This window comes from Protomyctophum parallelum, assembly GCF_964188405.1.
Source record: "Protomyctophum parallelum genome assembly, chromosome: 7".
Classification (NCBI taxonomy): domain Eukaryota; kingdom Metazoa; phylum Chordata; class Actinopteri; order Myctophiformes; family Myctophidae; genus Protomyctophum; species Protomyctophum parallelum.
In genome coordinates this window covers 42,422,698-42,439,900 of record NC_139705.1, presented here as the reverse complement: position 1 = coordinate 42,439,900, position 17,203 = coordinate 42,422,698, and the positions used below count along the sequence as shown (strand labels likewise).

Genomic DNA, 17,203 nt, shown 5'->3' with positions numbered 1-17,203 from the left:
TCTGAACACTAACAGTCTTTGATTTTTGTATTCGGAATGCATACCAATAATGAGACACTATTGGCTTGGTTTTACAAATGCAAAAAATTAAAACAATTTTTTTTCTTCTTTTTTTCCTTCTTTTTAAAGATTTGTTTTGATCACATATTTCCCCTGGAGGTAGGTGAATCAATTGAAATCTCGGAAGTCCTTTGTAATGTTCTCTTTTTTTGTCTACTCTCTCCAGCTAGGGTTCTCCGTTTTCATTTTTAGACGATGGCCTCAGCGTTGGTCAGGTTGGAGGTCGGGCTAGTCGGGCTAGTCAGAGGCATGACGGGCTCTGTAGGGGCGGCCGGGTTGGGGGGTGGTGGGCTTGCGGGGCTGGTTGCGGTGGCGGGGTTAGCTGGAGTGGCTGCGGTGGTGGCGGCGGCGGTGGTGATGACGGAGGTTGGACTAGCTGCGGGGTTCACAGGACTGGTAGCGGCAGCGGCTGCCGGTGGAGCTTGGGTGGCTGGAATAGCCGGGGCCATAGAACTGGTGGAGATAGTGGGAGCTGCGTTGGTAGCAGGGCTGGTGGCGGTGGGCGCCGGGCCAGCAGGGCTGGTGGGGCTAGCTACGATAGCAGCACTGGTTTCTGCCTGTGCCTCCGGTCCATTCTCCTTCCGCCGGACCACTGCAGGAGGCTTAAACATTATCCGGAGTCGCTGGGAGAGAGAAAAATAAGTACAATTAGCGTTTACAGCTAGATGAGTGAGTAAGACCTGAGCTGAGATCGAACCCCAACATACCATGCCAATAGAGCCAGGGACAGATTAATTCCCATGAGGGCCCCTGGGCCGGTAATGTTTTTGGGGCCCCCATAGCACGCGTGTTTTAATCGTCTTTTTGACCTAAATCTAACAAAATCAAAGGGCCTCAAACCCAGTACCGCGCGGTTCAGTTAGCTCGAATGGCCTGGGGCATGGTCAACAAGGCACGGCACACGAGAATCTCCTCCATGTCCTGCCAACTAGGTACGTCAGATTTAGACTCGGGCTTGGGTCGAACCCCAGTCTCCCACTCATGGATTGGACTTATTAAGACACAACGATCCTCAACATCCAGGACACGCTTATCATAAGAGAACGACCTCCAGGACTTCTATCATCAGGATTCTAACATCTCTCCCTGGATACTACACAGGATCTCATGTCTCTCATGGTATTATCCACAGTACACAGCAGCTGCAATATGCTCACTCACCATAAAGCTAAGAGACCCTTCGCCTCTACAGTTTGTAGCAAAAGTTTATAATACCTAAGGCCCACACAGAAGAAAACCCTTTACCTGTACGATTGTGGTATAAGCGCTCAAAACTTTATTTCTTTATCTGCCTTGATCTCCTTGGATATCAGTAGGATACAACACATAGCAGTGGCAACACACATCAGCAATGTGTGTGGGCATAATGACTAAATTGGGGAACAAGACAAGGGGTAAAAGAAATAAAGCAAGATCTTCAAATGATAATATTAGAAATGAATCCTCCACACAGTGGCCCTCATTTATCAATGAAACGTACAATCCAGCTTAAATTTGAACCCAGGAATCAGCTTATGATTTATAAAGTAGGTCAATTCCAGCGTAAGATTTGTCGGCTGATAATAAATGTGGAGGAGCCTCGTCACACCTGTCTTTCAACATGAAAGACAGGTGGAAGACGGGAACGGCACATGCTTTTTGCATACATAAGACACAGACCTGAGACCTGACACAGACACATCCAATTAGAAAATATAACACAAATAAAACAAAAATACGACCGCATTCGTAAAAGCCAGTCAACTAATAAGGTGTCACGATAATGTCAGAAGAATGTGGCGGTCTGTGGAAAAAATAAATAAAAACATATCCATCTTATTTTTTTATTCTAGCCATGAGTAAAGATATATCCTAAACGAAAACCTGAATCATGAATGCAATAATAATAAATAACCTGTTTCCCATAGGCTTACGTTGTTAAATGACACCAATAACATTGTCATGATTGGAATAAGTTAGGGTTTTAACCCCAGAGCAGTGCAGTGTTAAGTGGAGACACGGTTTTGCTGTGTCCTCCTATAGTCCGTGGCCGTGACACCACGTTTATGGGACACAGCCCAGGGCTGTGATCATCATCTGAAAGTTTTTATTTATGGAGTGATTGATGAATGTGTAAGCATGGATGAAGGCTGGTGTGTGGTGGTCTGGTGGTTACAATCTCCGATCTCCTGCTACGATTTTTGTGATTGCTGCATATGTCTTAACAGAGCCATAAAAGCACTGCCATCTAACTTGCAACATTGTAAATATGTTATATTGTTTTAGTTTTTAATTGAGCAGTTTTAATTGCTTGTACACTTGGAAATATCCTACGGATTTCATATGACACCTCGTCGATGTATGCCTTTGCAAAATATGTATCATTTATTCGTTTTATAGCTATATATTTTTGGAGTGAATATATATTCACATGCACGGTATAGCTATAAAATTCATAGCTATAAAACGCTAGCGCCACTATGCCAAGGTAAACGTAAAAGTAGTTATCAAGTCAAAAACGTGGGCACCACTGATATACAGTATATATGTTTAGATGCCTGTCAGATGGTCAGATAATGCTGCTCCACATGTCTATGATTGAACAAACTGGTGTAGCCAAAGCCTACATACAGCCTCAGACTAGACGTGAGATGTGAGCAGGCCGTGGATTGATAAATCCGACAATTGCGTCGATCTTGGCGTACGCTGCGCAACTTTTATAAATCGAGGGCCTGTACATTTCCATTGTAATTGTGTGACGAACAGCAATGCATTCATACATCCATGCCTCCGTGGCACGTTTTTTTGGTATGAAACATTGGATTGAATACTGATTGAATGGTATCCGTACTATAATGAGCATCATCAGGTCCCCCAGCAAGGTAAAGAGAGATTTTTGAGTGGTGCAACCACTCCAAGGAACAACAATGTCTGTGTTAACCTATGTGTGTGGCTATGAGTACTAGTAGGGGTAAAAGTGGCGCTGTTGTGCCAGAAACAGAGAGAGAGAGAGATAGTGTTGCACTGTTGCCTAGTGCTAATTACAGAGAGAGAGAGAGAGAGGCTGGGGGAGAGGGGAGAGGGGAGTTGCACCACTCAGTTCACACAGGTGTGATTTTTATGACTCGAGTTGTTCCAATCGAGGTGGGACAAAGTACAAGTCTCAAGTCTTTGCTTTGCCAGTCAAGTCCCAAGTCAAGACAGGCAACCTTTAGTTTTCGAGTCTGAAATCACTCTAAGCTTGTTGGAAGTATCATGCCAAAGAGCGCTCAGGTCACGATCATTGGTGTTGAAGTCCAAGTTGAGTATTTTTTCATTTGATCAAGTAAATATAAAGTCTCGTGTCCACACCACTGCAAATGCCTCGAGTACATCGATCTGATAACATGTCATTCATCACATGATGATAGTTCGTTTACATGTGTTTTATACTGTTACTGTATTATTTAAATGTTTTGTTTTAATTCATTGTGGCTGCATTTGAACAATTTATTAAAACGAATGGTTATTAATGCCTAGATCTTTTTATTTACCGGTATGTTCTTTTTCAGTTATGACTGACTGTCAGACTAGATAGATAGTGATATCAATTATATCTCTCAAATCAATTTCTATTTATTTTGAGTACTATAGACCTACTATAGATCTATCGTCTCTGTCAAGTGGAACACTTACTTTTCAAGATTCAAATTCAAAAAGTAGCAAAAGTAGCAGATTGACAAGCAAAAAAAAGTTTAGAGCTTGTAGATCTGCTACCTTTGTGTGACGCTGTAGTATGACCAAGTAGGGCAGTAATTCACAAATAAATTAACAAACACAAAACGTTAAAATATAGAGATAAGAGGTTTCTGCCCGATATAGCCACGACATACGAGTTCAGATATCGGTATCGGGAAGGGGAAAAAAATGGGAACATTATTACACGATTTTATATCTACTGTATGTTCTTACCTCCTTGAAAGTGCCCTTGAGGCCGATGTACATGTAGACCATATATCCTGGAATGAGAATCATGGAGGAACAAGCCATGAGCCAGCCCACTCCCTGGCCCCAGCCTGGGAACACGTAATCTCCCATGGTGAGTGGAACCATTTGCACGGCGCTGAACAAGAACACCCCCTGTGGGAGACACAGGACACGCGTTACGCCCAATTTATTCTCCGCCGTACGACGGAGACTGAACCAGGCCTGATGTATCCTGACATCACTAATTCCAGGGCAGCAATCGTCTCAAGGGTGATTCACACTTAGCTCTGTGCCGGCGTGGCGCCCTCCCCCCGAAATAGCCGATCTACAAGCTCACAACGCTCCCACAGTGCAGCGAGTTGTGAGCTTGTAGATCTGCTGTTTTGGGTGAGCGCCACAGCGCGAAAACCAAGTATAAATCAAGCACCCGGGCCTGACATGACCTGAGGCACATAATATTGACTTGACTTTATTGTTTTCATGCTTTCATGTCAGGACTGAGGATGTTGCTATTGGATTTCTTGGCAGCACTCACGGCCACGATGAGAGGGGTGAACACGACCCAGCACAACTTCCACCATAGACAGGGCCTGTACCCGATCATCTCCTCGATGTTGTCGTAGAACTTGTCCACACCTGAGAGAGACAAATGAAATACCATCGAAAAAATATTCATAGCCAATTTATTTCAATTTGCTGCCGGCGTGCCATGCATGACGATGACTTAGACGCCTGAGTTATTCTCGGTCGCACGCAGCGTGTGCCGCACCGAAGATTGCAGATCTACAAGCTCTCGACGTGTCGCAAAGGATGATGTGTTGCAAGCTTATAGATCTGCTGTTTTCTGCGCACGACACACCGGCGCACAAATAAGTCTCAATAAGCAATTAAGATGAGGGAGAGTACGGTAGCGCTGGTGTTATTGAGGACGAACAGTGTTTGAAGTTGTGTTAATATTGTTTGAGACGCGTGAGGTTAATCTGTCATTTAACCTGCTTCCTCTATCACGCTTCGTCCTCACAGTTTGCTAACAGAAGGGAAAGGGTTTGTCCTGGTAATAATCTCTGATGTGCCATAAGGGCTGGAGCAATTCATAGTTATCAAATAATAGATTTATTGCAGAACAGAAAATGTATTTATGCATGCATTTACCGTGGTTTTGTACTTTACTACCTATACTAGGCCCCGTTGTTTTTTCTCACTACACCAAATCTCTTGGCCAAAAATCGCTTCTCTACAAGTCCACAGCGTGTCAAAATGTGATGAGTTGTAATGTTGCAGATCTTGCTATATTTCCGCTGAACGTTCATCTGTAATGACATGGTGCCCACGGGGCCGCTCGGGTTGAAGTGGTTAATGGATGATGAATATACTGTAACAGCTTAGTTGCTTCACTGAGGCAGTGACGAGGCTACACACCGTAAAACCAGGATATGGAGATGCACTCAAAGAACACGAGGAACAGCAGACACATTCCACTGGCAGAGTAGTAGTCGAACAGCTTGAAGACGTAGATGCCTCCCTGGTTACACAAACACACGCGTGCACGCACACACACACACACACACACACACCCACACACACACACACACACACGCGCATAATGCAACAACAGACATGAGCATGTGTACAGCATTTGCTGGCACAAGCAGATTACAAAAAGCCAATTAGGGCAACTGGCCGTAAACAGTTACATCTGCTTGTTCTCACTACAATATGCATGGATTTGATGACATATTTCAATGATATTACTGTCTGATATTTGACAAATCCTTCTGCCGTACTTGCCTACTTTGATCATTAACCTTTTAAGCCCCATGAGGTTATCCTATTATAAAATGAAGAACTGCAATTTCTTCTCAGTGGGTTGACCAATTGATCTGAACTTGCGCACAGGCATTGACCATCATATTATGAAGCGAGTTTTCCCTTGCCCCAAATTTAAGCTATTTATTAGCGTTTTTGTGAACGGTCCTCGGGATCTGTAGTCGTGGTTGCAGTCCCATAGCCCGGATGGACGGTGGGTGGAAATGACGGGTATGGACTGGTCTGATTGTATTTTCGCCACTGTATGTTTCTGCAGTATATTTAGCCATAGTTTTAGTCACACTGACGAAGGATGGATGGCCGAAACGTTTGTCTCATGGTGTAAAGATAACATAAAAACAACACCGCTGGCTGGCTACAGTTATACTAAGACTGCTCAGAGTCAATGGTCCTTTAGGCTGCTCAGCATTGTGTGACCTGAATGCGACCCCAAACAGCTGCAGGGGTCAATGGGTCGTACCCCAAACAGACAGACAGACATACATTGGAGCAGTTAGGTGAGAGGAAGCTGGCCTGACTGTTACCTGTGTGATGTTGGACAGGCCGATGATGTAGGACACCAGACACACCGCGGCGATGAAGAGCTCCCGTCTTCCTCTCAGAGCCCTGGGAAACTCATCCACCAGAGCGGTGATGAAGCCCTCCACCGTGCAGAACTGGAACAGGAACGCACAACACAAACGTCTTGTTGTCAGGCAGAAACCACTTACCGCCATATTTAACATTTTCGTCAGGTCTATTTGGTTCCATTTCTACACTGGGAGGATTCAGACCGTGGATGGCAGCCTCGTTCTAACAATGAACCTGGCAGACAGTGACAGATTGCAGGACACTATAGTGTGCAGGAAACCATGGAACATAACAGTCGGCATTATCTTCTGACTTGACCGCTGCATCTTCGCGGAGGCCATCTTCCTAACAGCTCTGATGTGCATAAGGAGCCATTACTATGACAGTTATTACAGGTTCATGATTGATGTTCTTTTTACTGTGAGATTGCTGCCGGCCGGGAGGACCTGGTGGGAAGCTACATTTCATATTGTTACCCCCCGGGAGGGATGGGGGGATGGGGAACCTTGTATGTTCAACAAAACGTTTCTTTATTATAATTGAAAACTAAAAATAGATAAAACAATGCACCACGATAGTGTAGTTGCTATTTTCACTACTTTTGTGTGACACTCTTGCCATTATAAAATAGGCTGTTAATTTACATAGAAAAACAACTTGGACATACAAGGTTTGTACCCGACGACAGATTCTGTGGTAGATTCTGTGTATCATCTGATAGGGTTGACTTTCATGCGGAAGGTTGTGGGTTCGAACCCTACTCTGGGTTGATGGCAGCAAGGGCGTGAGGTCGCAACAGCTACCTAGTTTCCGGCAGGAGACGCGTTTGAAACCTGTTCTGGACGTGAGTCTCCAGACGTGAAAACAGAAGTGATCTAATGGGATTTGCATGTTTAGACGTCGTCAACACTTCTGCCTTGGTTGCTGTGCTAATTACGTAATGCTATTGTAAATTTGATATTTTCCACACAAAGCGTTGCCTGAAAGAGCCCTATGCTTTTCTGAGCATAGAGGGGCGGAACAAACTAGCACTGGAAACCGACTTTCCATTGGTTTGCCAACCTATATGAATATGCCTCCCCTCCCTCCGCTCTCCTCCCCTCCCCGGTAGAAAGCAGCGGAGAACACTGATGTCACCAAATTTGGATCGACGCTCCTCTGCACTGTTATTGGTTAGCGAAATACAAGGTTCACTCCCACTCCTATGCCACTTTTCCTGCTGGTCTCGACCAGCTCATTTATTCATTCATTTATAATTTATTTATTTAACAAAACGACTGTGGTCCCCAACGCTACACAAAGCGACACCATTGTATGAATTATTATATAATTCAGGCTTCAGTGTCTGAGTGTAACATCAGAAATCAAATTTCAATCGCTTTGCAAAACCACCTAGGAATGTGTTTCAAAGCTGATTAGCACAAATTTGTTTCCATCCGTTTTTATTTCAATATTTATATATTTCTTTGTCCTTCAAACTTCAAACAATCTAATTCTAATCTGGATAGGCCAAAGAAAAGCAGTCTACATAGCCTACATGGCTTCAATCTAACACCACGTATCACACATGGAAAATAAAGAATAAACAGAGATATCGATACCCGAGGGGCCTGTCGCAGAGTGACAGAGATGCATTAAAAAGACCTGACAGCGAATGTCAAAGTGCGACTATATCTGTACACACGGAGCGAACTCCACGCTTATCATGCGGAGAGCAGACTTGCCGAACGGCAGCGTGATATGTACCTGCAACGTACATATTCAGGTCAACCCGCGGAGGAACTAGCTCACCTGGCTGTCGATCCCCAGCATTAGCAACATGGAGAAGAACAGGATGGCCCAGAGAGGAGACACTGGTAACTGGGTCACAGCCTCTGGGTAGGCCAGAAACGCCAAGCCAGGCCCTGGGAGAGGAGAAGCGCACACACAGGAAAATCACACTTTCTCTTTCTCGTATGAACCCATGACTGTATAGAAGCACTCTGTAGTATCGTATCGGTTAACCAATTTAACCTTATTACACTTTGTTGAGCGGGGATGCCCAGGGGTCCCATCCTGACTCCTCGCTCACCTCATTTTCTCCCTCTACACCAGTGATTCGCAACCCTTTTTTAAGCATCCCCCAGTCTGATATGCATTACCACAGACTGCCCATTTGATACAATTCTTTACCTATGGGACGCATATCTACATTGGAAAACACCCAGTGTTTATTTTGGTCTGAGTGTGTACACAGTTGTCCGTTGTGGTCCTCGGAGTTGAAACTATTGAAAACTCAGAGTGTCTAGACTCTAGATCAATGACACCACTCTGTGCGCCGATCAAACGTTTACAGTCATGTGTGATGGACTGAGGTACTCACCCGACGCTGCCACATCCGCGATGGACCTCTTTGTCACGTGCGACATGAAGCCGACAATGGAAAAGATGACGAAGCCAGCAAACATGCTGGTGCATGAGTTGATAAAGCAGACGATGACAGAGTCTCTGGGGACGAGAAACATGAAAACAGGGCCTGTTGTCAAAGCTCAAAATCATTTTCCTTGATTTCCTCCGGCTATGGGCCGAGTGAGCAGAGTGAAATTCCTGCCTTATGCAACGGCTGAGTGAACACATCATCCCCGCTGCTTCAGCTTCAGTATCAACCACACAATTTCTCAGCAAAATATAGCCCTTTTCGGTAGGGAAAGGCAATACAAATATGAATTGTGTGGATCCTTGATTTCGTTACGACTGAGCCCGAATAAAACAAATGCAACGTGATGCTCAGTGCTTTCTGCAATTGATAAACAATTAGTACGCTCCATACCCACAGAGAAGAGGCTCTGCCCCTGTGGACATGCTCCAATATGCAGCCCCGAAGCATCTCTCAACATGTTTTATTATTATGTTTCTACTCGCAGCAAATGCAATCTCAGTCTAATAATGGCCTATAGCCCTGGCAGCAGATCTTTAATAACAACCTATAATGGTGGGCAGTGTCATTTCCATGTTCATTAACCGCTTGTTAAGGATTTGCATTAACATATTAAATGCAGTTTTATTATGAATGACGGGGGTCATCATCGCCATGCTGGCTTGTGGTGGACATTTTTGTCAAATTACATTTCTGCCATGGACATACAAAATGAGTGGACAATAATATGAACACAAAGCTAGACCCTGAATGGCCATAACAGGCCTGTAACTCTGAGAGTGTACAAATGGAACCAAATGGACCCTTTCAGGTTCCATTTGTACACTCGGTGGCAGAGAAGTACAGTACACCACCTAGAACATGTCAGAATACAGCATAAGAAATGTGATACTGTACTCTACTGCGTTGCATTGCAAGGGAGATAACCGTTATTATCGTTTTATATATCGCGATAAAAGCTGCTCACAATAATTGAAAAATGTACCATGGAATTGTCCAGTTTTAATGGGAGGAAGAATTTATCACAAGAAATGTGTGTATACGGACATATTGATGACCGGTGAGCTTACCTGTACACGTTGTTATTGAAAGGGTTGTAGCTGCCCAGAGCAATAAGAGAACCCAGACCCAGGCCGTAGGAGAAGAAGATCTGGGTGGCTGCGTCCAGCCAGACCTAGAGCAGGAAGACGTTAGTAGGCTGCCTGTAGAGAGCTATAGTGCTCAGTATTTATCTACCCAAGTATAATGGTCACTTTTCAGGGCAGAAACCTTGTATCTTCATTTTTTTCGTTTTATCATAAGCAAATCCATATTTCATACTTGATGCAGAAGTAACAAATTAAATCTGATCTACAAGCTCACAAAGTCGGCGACACATTGTAGATCAGCAATTTTTTTGGCATTTTTGAAAGATTTGCAATTTGCGCCTTTAAGGACATGCCCAAAATATATACAGAGGCCAGGTTGAAAGTGGTTAAGTCATGTCTGTGGGCTTTATGAATGAAGATTTAACCAATTTAAAAGTTGACTTTCCCCCCCCTCATTTCCTAATGTAACAGTTTCTATTCTAACATACAAGGTTTCCACCTGACAGCAACACTATGTTGTTGTTGTTTTTTTACCTCAGATTCCTTGAGCTTTTGAAAGTCAGGTGTGATATAAAAGAGAATTCCGTCTGCAGCTCCGGGAAGAGTCACCCCACGGATGAAGAGGATGAACAGCATGAAATAGGGATAGGTGGCTGAGAAGTACACCACCTAGAACATGTCAGAATAAAGCATCAGAAATGTTAAATATATACTGCAGTGTTGCAATGCAAGTGTGCACTGTAAAGCCCTGAGTAGAGAGGATGGAAGATAATCATATTATCGTTTACAGTGTATTGCGAAGGGAAATAATAATCATATCACGGCCATATTTTTGACTAATGTTCCTCCGAGAATATGGATGCTGGGGTGCAAGCAGTTAGTTTTTTACCCATTGATACCTGGTGCAACCTACCGCTGTGTCTTATTAGTTATTGTTATACATGTAGCAAGTTAGCAATATTTCTTTTAAATAAGAATTTAAGGTTTTCAGAAAACTTAGGTTAGGTTTTAGAAGGCGTTTTTAGAATCAGCATCAGGTAGAAATGGGAGAGTCCTAAACGTACCGGTAGTTTGATTATTGTGATATTGTTAATCGCAATTATTTTGGCCACGATAATCGTTACCTGAAATTCTCACATCGTCCCATCCCTAATCCTGAGTATTAATTTTATCCTCAGGGTGTACAAGTGGATCCTCCTTTGCACTCTCTGGATTACATTAATACTCCGTATTTCAGCTGTGCACTTGCAAATGATGCTCACAGAATTAGCAGATTTGCAATTCAGACACCATTCGGGAAAACAAAGGGCTCTTCATGAGGGGTTTAAAAGGCTTCAGTATCATACAGAGACAACAGATAACGGGTTAACAACAATTTAGAGTGTAGAAATGTACTGAAGCTTTTAATTTAATTAAATTCTCCCTCTTTTTTCCACACTGCATGATATTTGTGCGCATCGATGTGCAACAGGGATTGGCTATTTTGTGGCCAAAGGACATTTTATTTGCCATGGTAACGTGCCATACATGTTTGAAGCACCAGGGAGGGCAAACAGCTCAACAAAACGACGTTTGGCTGCATGTAACTGCTCCTATCATGGGTCCACACACAGTACAGACGCTGTCAGGAGGATTGGAATTAGAGGAGCTATACCATGAGACTGCACTAGCTGGATTATGGAGTGTTTGATGTCTCTACTCATATACAGTATACACTCTGCTGTGATCTATACTGTAAATGAGTGATGATGTGATATGAGAATGATGCATTTGGCATACCTGTCAAACACTGAACCCTGTTGAAAATCAACACAGGGGAGGGGTTCGGATCAGGGCTGGGCGATATATGAACATAATCAAATCATGATTATTATTATTTCTTACTAAATATCAGCTATTTTCTGTATTTTTTTTTAACGTTTCTGACCATTTTTTATATACTGTAGAATGTGTGATTAAAACCAGGACAAGCTAGGCCTTTTGCCATATCACAGAATTACATTATTCAAAATACCAAACGATATATCTAGTCTCATATCACAATATTGATCGGCCCAGCCCGAGTTTAGAAATATTGCAGGGGGTGGGGGGGGGGGGGGGGGTTTCAATTCAAATCTCACCTTCCCTGTCCATGCAACCCCTTTCCAGATACAGAAGTACACAAGAACCCAAGCGACGGCCAGCGTTATTGCCAGTGGCAATCGGAGCTGCCCTGGTTTTTCCAAGCCATCGGTCATCTGATGCATGTTGCGCCTATAAGATAAGAGCGAGCAACAACAATAAGTCTATTATACACACAGGGAGATGCAGGCTGTGGTGCAAACATGGCTTCTCTTTTTAATGCATCTCAAGGAAGCATGCGAGGCCAGGCCTAATATAATGTGCTATTTCTTGAAGCAAGCGGAAAGTACAACAAGACAATGTCTTACTCCCAGAACTCCTGCACTGCACTGGTCAGATTGGCGGTGTCTAGGATGCTGTAGTTGGTGTAGCATTTCTCTGTGTTCCATGCATTGTTACATGAGCTCCAGGGAAGTTCCTGCATGCAAAACAAAAGTTATGAGCTAAACTTTTTAGCAAAAAAAAAACATTTTGTTTTACTTAGTAGCAATGCTGCAATGTAGCTCTGTAATAAAAAAAAGTCTGTAATGCAATTGACTTGAGTTAAAGTACAAAGGTATTGGTATCAAAATGTACTTAAAGTACCAAACGTATAGAAATACTCATTATGCAGAATGTTTTCAGTTTTCAAAATGTATACAAATCTTTTGAAAATAGCAGATCTACAAGCTCACAACGCAGCACATTGCAACGCTTTGTGAACTTGCATATCTGATATTTTCAGGCCGCCAAGATATTAGGGCTGATGGTTAATGCATGTTTTCTAATAATCCAAATCTAAGTAGCAACTCAAGATTTCAAAAAAGTTATAGTGGAGTATACAAAGTACAACATTTGCCTCTGAGATGTAGTGGAGTAGAAGTAAAAGTACAGTAAAAAAATAAATAAATAAGTACAGTACAGTATAGGCTAATTTAGTAAATGTTACTATTTACACCACTGGTTATGAGCTACAGTATAGGGTTTTATGCAACACTTGGATGCATTAGCATGCATGTGTATACCCATTTTGGGCAGGAACCCCTTTTGGTGTTAGCATTATGTTATGATTTAGCTATTGAAAAATAGCAGATATACAAGCTCATAGCGTGCCACTGAGTGGCGCGCTACAAGCTTGTAGGTCTGCTATTTTTGAAAAATCGAAGAACGACTGACATAGAAACATAGCTTTTGCAGAAAACTGTCAGGATGTAGAAGACATTTTTAGAATCTGATCTCAGGTCAGAATGGGATAACTCTCTCCCCTGTGAGCTGGAAGCAAAGCCTGACTGAGAGCTCTCTAGTCTCGATGGACAGTAAGATGATACTCACAGTGGTGAAGGAGTTCCACAGGTAGTAAATGGCCCACGAAATGATGACAATGTAATAAATGTTAAGCCAGAAGGACAACACGGCTGCTGCGAGGCCAACACCTATAACACACAGAAGTGGATACTAGTATGAGATTGCAGACCCGCAAGTGTTTCTTTTTATTGGTGATAAATAGGCTATACAATGTAGTGCGTGCGTGTGTGTGTGTGTGTGTGTGTGTGTGTGTGTGTGTGTGTGTGTGTGTGTGTGTGTGTGTGTGTGCGTGTGCGTGTGCGTGTGCGTGTGCGTGTGCGTGTGCGTGTGTGTACGTGTGTGGCCTATACCTTTAAACACAGGAGCCAGCTTCCATACACCAAGCCCTCCAATTGATGTGTATTGACCCAGGGAAGTCTCCAGTAGAAACAGGGGCATTCCAGCAAATATGAGAGTCAAAAAATAGGGGATCAAGAAGGCCCCTGCACGACGAATGGGGAATAGATAATAGTTAAAGCACGTGACACGTCAATTATAAAACTGCACCAGTGCATTATTACAGCCCCATGTGGAACGTGTGAAGCATATCATACGTTATATGAGGAGGTCTTATTGTCTCCTATATATAGGCAATTAATTTTGGCAATGCTTTTATGAGTGTTTTTTACCTCCACCGTTTTTCCCACACAGGTAAGGAAACCTCCATACGTTCCCCAGTCCAATTGCATAACCGACACATGACAGGAGGAAGTCAAATTTCCCACTCCACGTTTCCCTCTCCGGGAGGTCCTTCTTCTGCTTCTCCGGCTTCACGTCCAGCGAGTTGGGCTTGTTGTCGTTGGCGGCCACCTCGTTCAGCTCCGTCACCTGTCCGTCCGCTTTGGTGCCGTTCGTCGCCATATCTCTGGTCTTGGCAGAGGTCCTGGCAGTCGGACGAGGGGCTTCAGCACCAGTCCACGTAGACAGCAGCTTCGCGGTTTGCGATCAAACCTTTTGGGCCAAAATGTTTGGAGGAGGATGAGGAGGAGGAGGAGGAGGAGGAGGAGGAGGAGGAGGAGGGGGTGTGAGGCTTTACCCAGAGACAACGGCTCGTCGGTTGTCGTTAACCTGGAATCGTTTATAGAGCAATATAAGCGGTCGGTTTCTCAGGGCGCACTCAAACTGGGTTGCATGAATTGTTTTTCACGGAGGGTGAAAAAAATACAGGTGACACTTAAACCGTATATAGACATTTTTCCAATATAGCATTTCACGAACGTGCATCCACGACGATTTATTTTCTTTCTTCCTCGATGTCTTCTACACAATCACGTACCAGATTGTCACATTAGACTTTCCCGTCAACAAATTATGATTATGAACTCACACCAGGTAAAATCAGATGAGCAACGCATATGACGTTCTGAAAACGTAAACCTGCTATGAAAAACAAGCAAATGGAAGAATGTCCTGCACGAACAATAGCAATAGCAAATAAGGAAAACAACTTGCATGTAAATTCTAGCGCCAAAACATGCACATCACGCGCCCCCAGGCGCGCCACAGAAATACCAAATAGCCTATGAGAATTAAGGAATAAAAAATGGTGTGTCGTAGCCTACCAACTAGCAGCACCCGAAGATCCCTTTATTAATTATCCACGTACAAAACATCTATTCTTCGGAATTACGGAGAAGAAGCCATGAAGCGCAGTGTGGAAACAAAGGAATGACCAAAGCGTAAAGCTTTTACGCATGCATCGGGCAGCACGAATATAGCAGCCCCATTCCATCCGATTAATTGTGAACCAAACGCAGCATTAAACACATGACAAATGCATCGATGTTCGCTCCATGCAATGCACCAGGGACAGCCATCGATTTGGCATTTAATTGGCTATAATAATAATAACACATGGTGATCCGGCGCTCATTATATGTGGGTATATAGGCTATACTCACACTGACCAGCTGTTGGCTTTATATCGACAGCTTCAATCTGAGTTTAAACACCGTCATTATTATTGCAATTGTGCAATAAAGAAATTGATTATTTATTTGTATAAAATACCGAGAAGAATTTGTATGGAGTTCATATACGCTGCATGCAGACACACACACACACACACACACACACACACACGCCAAGAAAAATCAGTTTTACTCACAGATTGTCTGCCAACGACGATGTACCTGCCACGAATACTCAAACGAGGTATCCGTAGATCCCCCCTGAAGTTGTAAACTTCCAGTTTTTCTTGGAACATAAATATCTTGTATTTCCATTAAAAAGGGGAACGCACTTGGAGGCGATGCGCGACGCAGCGACGTGTCCAGGAGGAGAGAGAGAGAGCGAGAGAGAGAGAGAGAGAGCGCGCGCGCTGCGGGGAGCTGTCCAGTGGCGTTCGGTGCTGACGAGACGAGGTGGCTGAATCAACACCAGAGAACGACTGTCTCTAACATCAACAACCAGAAACCAACTCCCATCTACATAGCGTCAATGTCATCTGAAAGTCGTCCCCCCTCCTCCTTTATGGACTGCATGGCATGGCACAGGCACCGATCTTTACTGTGAATTTCAACAACATTTCATATAGGTGTAACATTTGTTTTTTGGTGTGTTTGTTGTTTTATGTGCCTGATGATCGATAACTCACATAGACGTTAAAGCCTACTTTTGTCTCGAGCTCCCATTAACAAGCAAGTTTGTGCAATGGAAAAGAAACTCATGGGAAAGGCTGAGATGACCATTTGTAAGGATTAATGCTCGATTTGTCATCTGTTTGGAGTATTTTTTTTCTTCTTGTTGTTTTCTTTTCTGCAAACACAGAATTGAATTTGTTACATTTGGTAAAGGCTAATCTCTGCGCCCTCCTCTGCGCTCCCAACTCAAAACCTGACACCCTAAAACCTCCCTCAAACGAAATCAATCTCGTTGAGCAAAAATGGAAACATTGAGGGCAGTGTAAGCACAATTAACAATTCCACATTAGCATATTTGGAAGGTGAGACAGCGCAGTTAGCGACTGTCTGCTTTCTGGCAAATGTGATAAGAGAGCCCGTCAATAAAGGGAGGGAACAGTCGCTGATTGTCTAAGTGTGTCTGTAATCCCAACGTCTCCAGAAATGAAGGGATGATGACAGAGGAATAAACTCGTGGACTAATTTTTATACTCTCACATTTTAAGAGACGCCACTGCTTCAAGAAGTAAGATTCAAGCGGGGGGGGGGAATTTAGTCGGATGTTTTTTGAATTTCTTCTTCTCTTGAGAGGAAAAGAGAACAGTCGGTGCTTGAGTCCAAGTCTATTATGACTTTATTTATTATTTATTTTTATGTCCTTGCTTTTCTCTAGATCACCAAATAAGAAGAAAAAAGAAAACAACACTGCTCTTTCTGGACAAATACTTCTGGAAAGTTATTAAATGGTGAGTTTTTTTTGTATTTATTCATTACATTTTAATTTTCAAAACGTGTGTTGTTTTGATGTTTCTGATCCCCTGAGCTAAATGCAGGTGTCATTGCAGCAACAGCAATGAGACAAACACAGGATAGGTATATAGGCTACAATACAGAGGAGAGACAAACCAGGATAAATAAGAATAAATATAAAGATGTATAAATCTCATTGTTCATTATATTTATAAAGATATAAAGATTACAAAAATCTTAAAAGTAGAACAACATGGTTAGCTCAAATGAATATTTAGCATGTTCTTTTTTCACCCAAATCTGTTTTAACTTTTTCAGCAAATCCATCGCCAAATGCCTTTCTTGTTTGTTTTAGAAAACACAACATTACCTGCACTTATTACACCATGTGGTTTGTTTCAAAGCATAATGCCATACGAATCTCCATTCTTTATCCTTGTCTATTTTAGTTTTCAAACTCCAGATAGTGCGTAGTTACTTTC

General features: G+C 43.0%; 1 protein-coding gene across 1 annotated transcript; it reads right to left on the bottom strand.

Annotated features, from left to right (window-relative positions):
* Window positions 1-248: 248 nt before the first annotated feature.
* On the bottom strand, window positions 249-14,211 carry LOC310861252 (sodium- and chloride-dependent GABA transporter 1-like; the record flags this gene model as incomplete). The annotated part of the gene is made up of 14 exons (XM_083768649.1): window positions 249-683; window positions 3,991-4,158; window positions 4,541-4,641; window positions 5,425-5,527; window positions 6,357-6,488; window positions 8,194-8,306; window positions 8,765-8,889; window positions 9,889-9,992; window positions 10,441-10,575; window positions 12,027-12,159; window positions 12,336-12,445; window positions 13,339-13,439; window positions 13,662-13,793; window positions 13,980-14,211. 14 exons carry the CDS (start codon window positions 14,209-14,211, stop codon window positions 249-251), a joined length of 2,124 nt encoding a protein of 707 aa, XP_083624775.1.
* Between the last annotated feature and the right edge of the window lie 2,992 nt (window positions 14,212-17,203).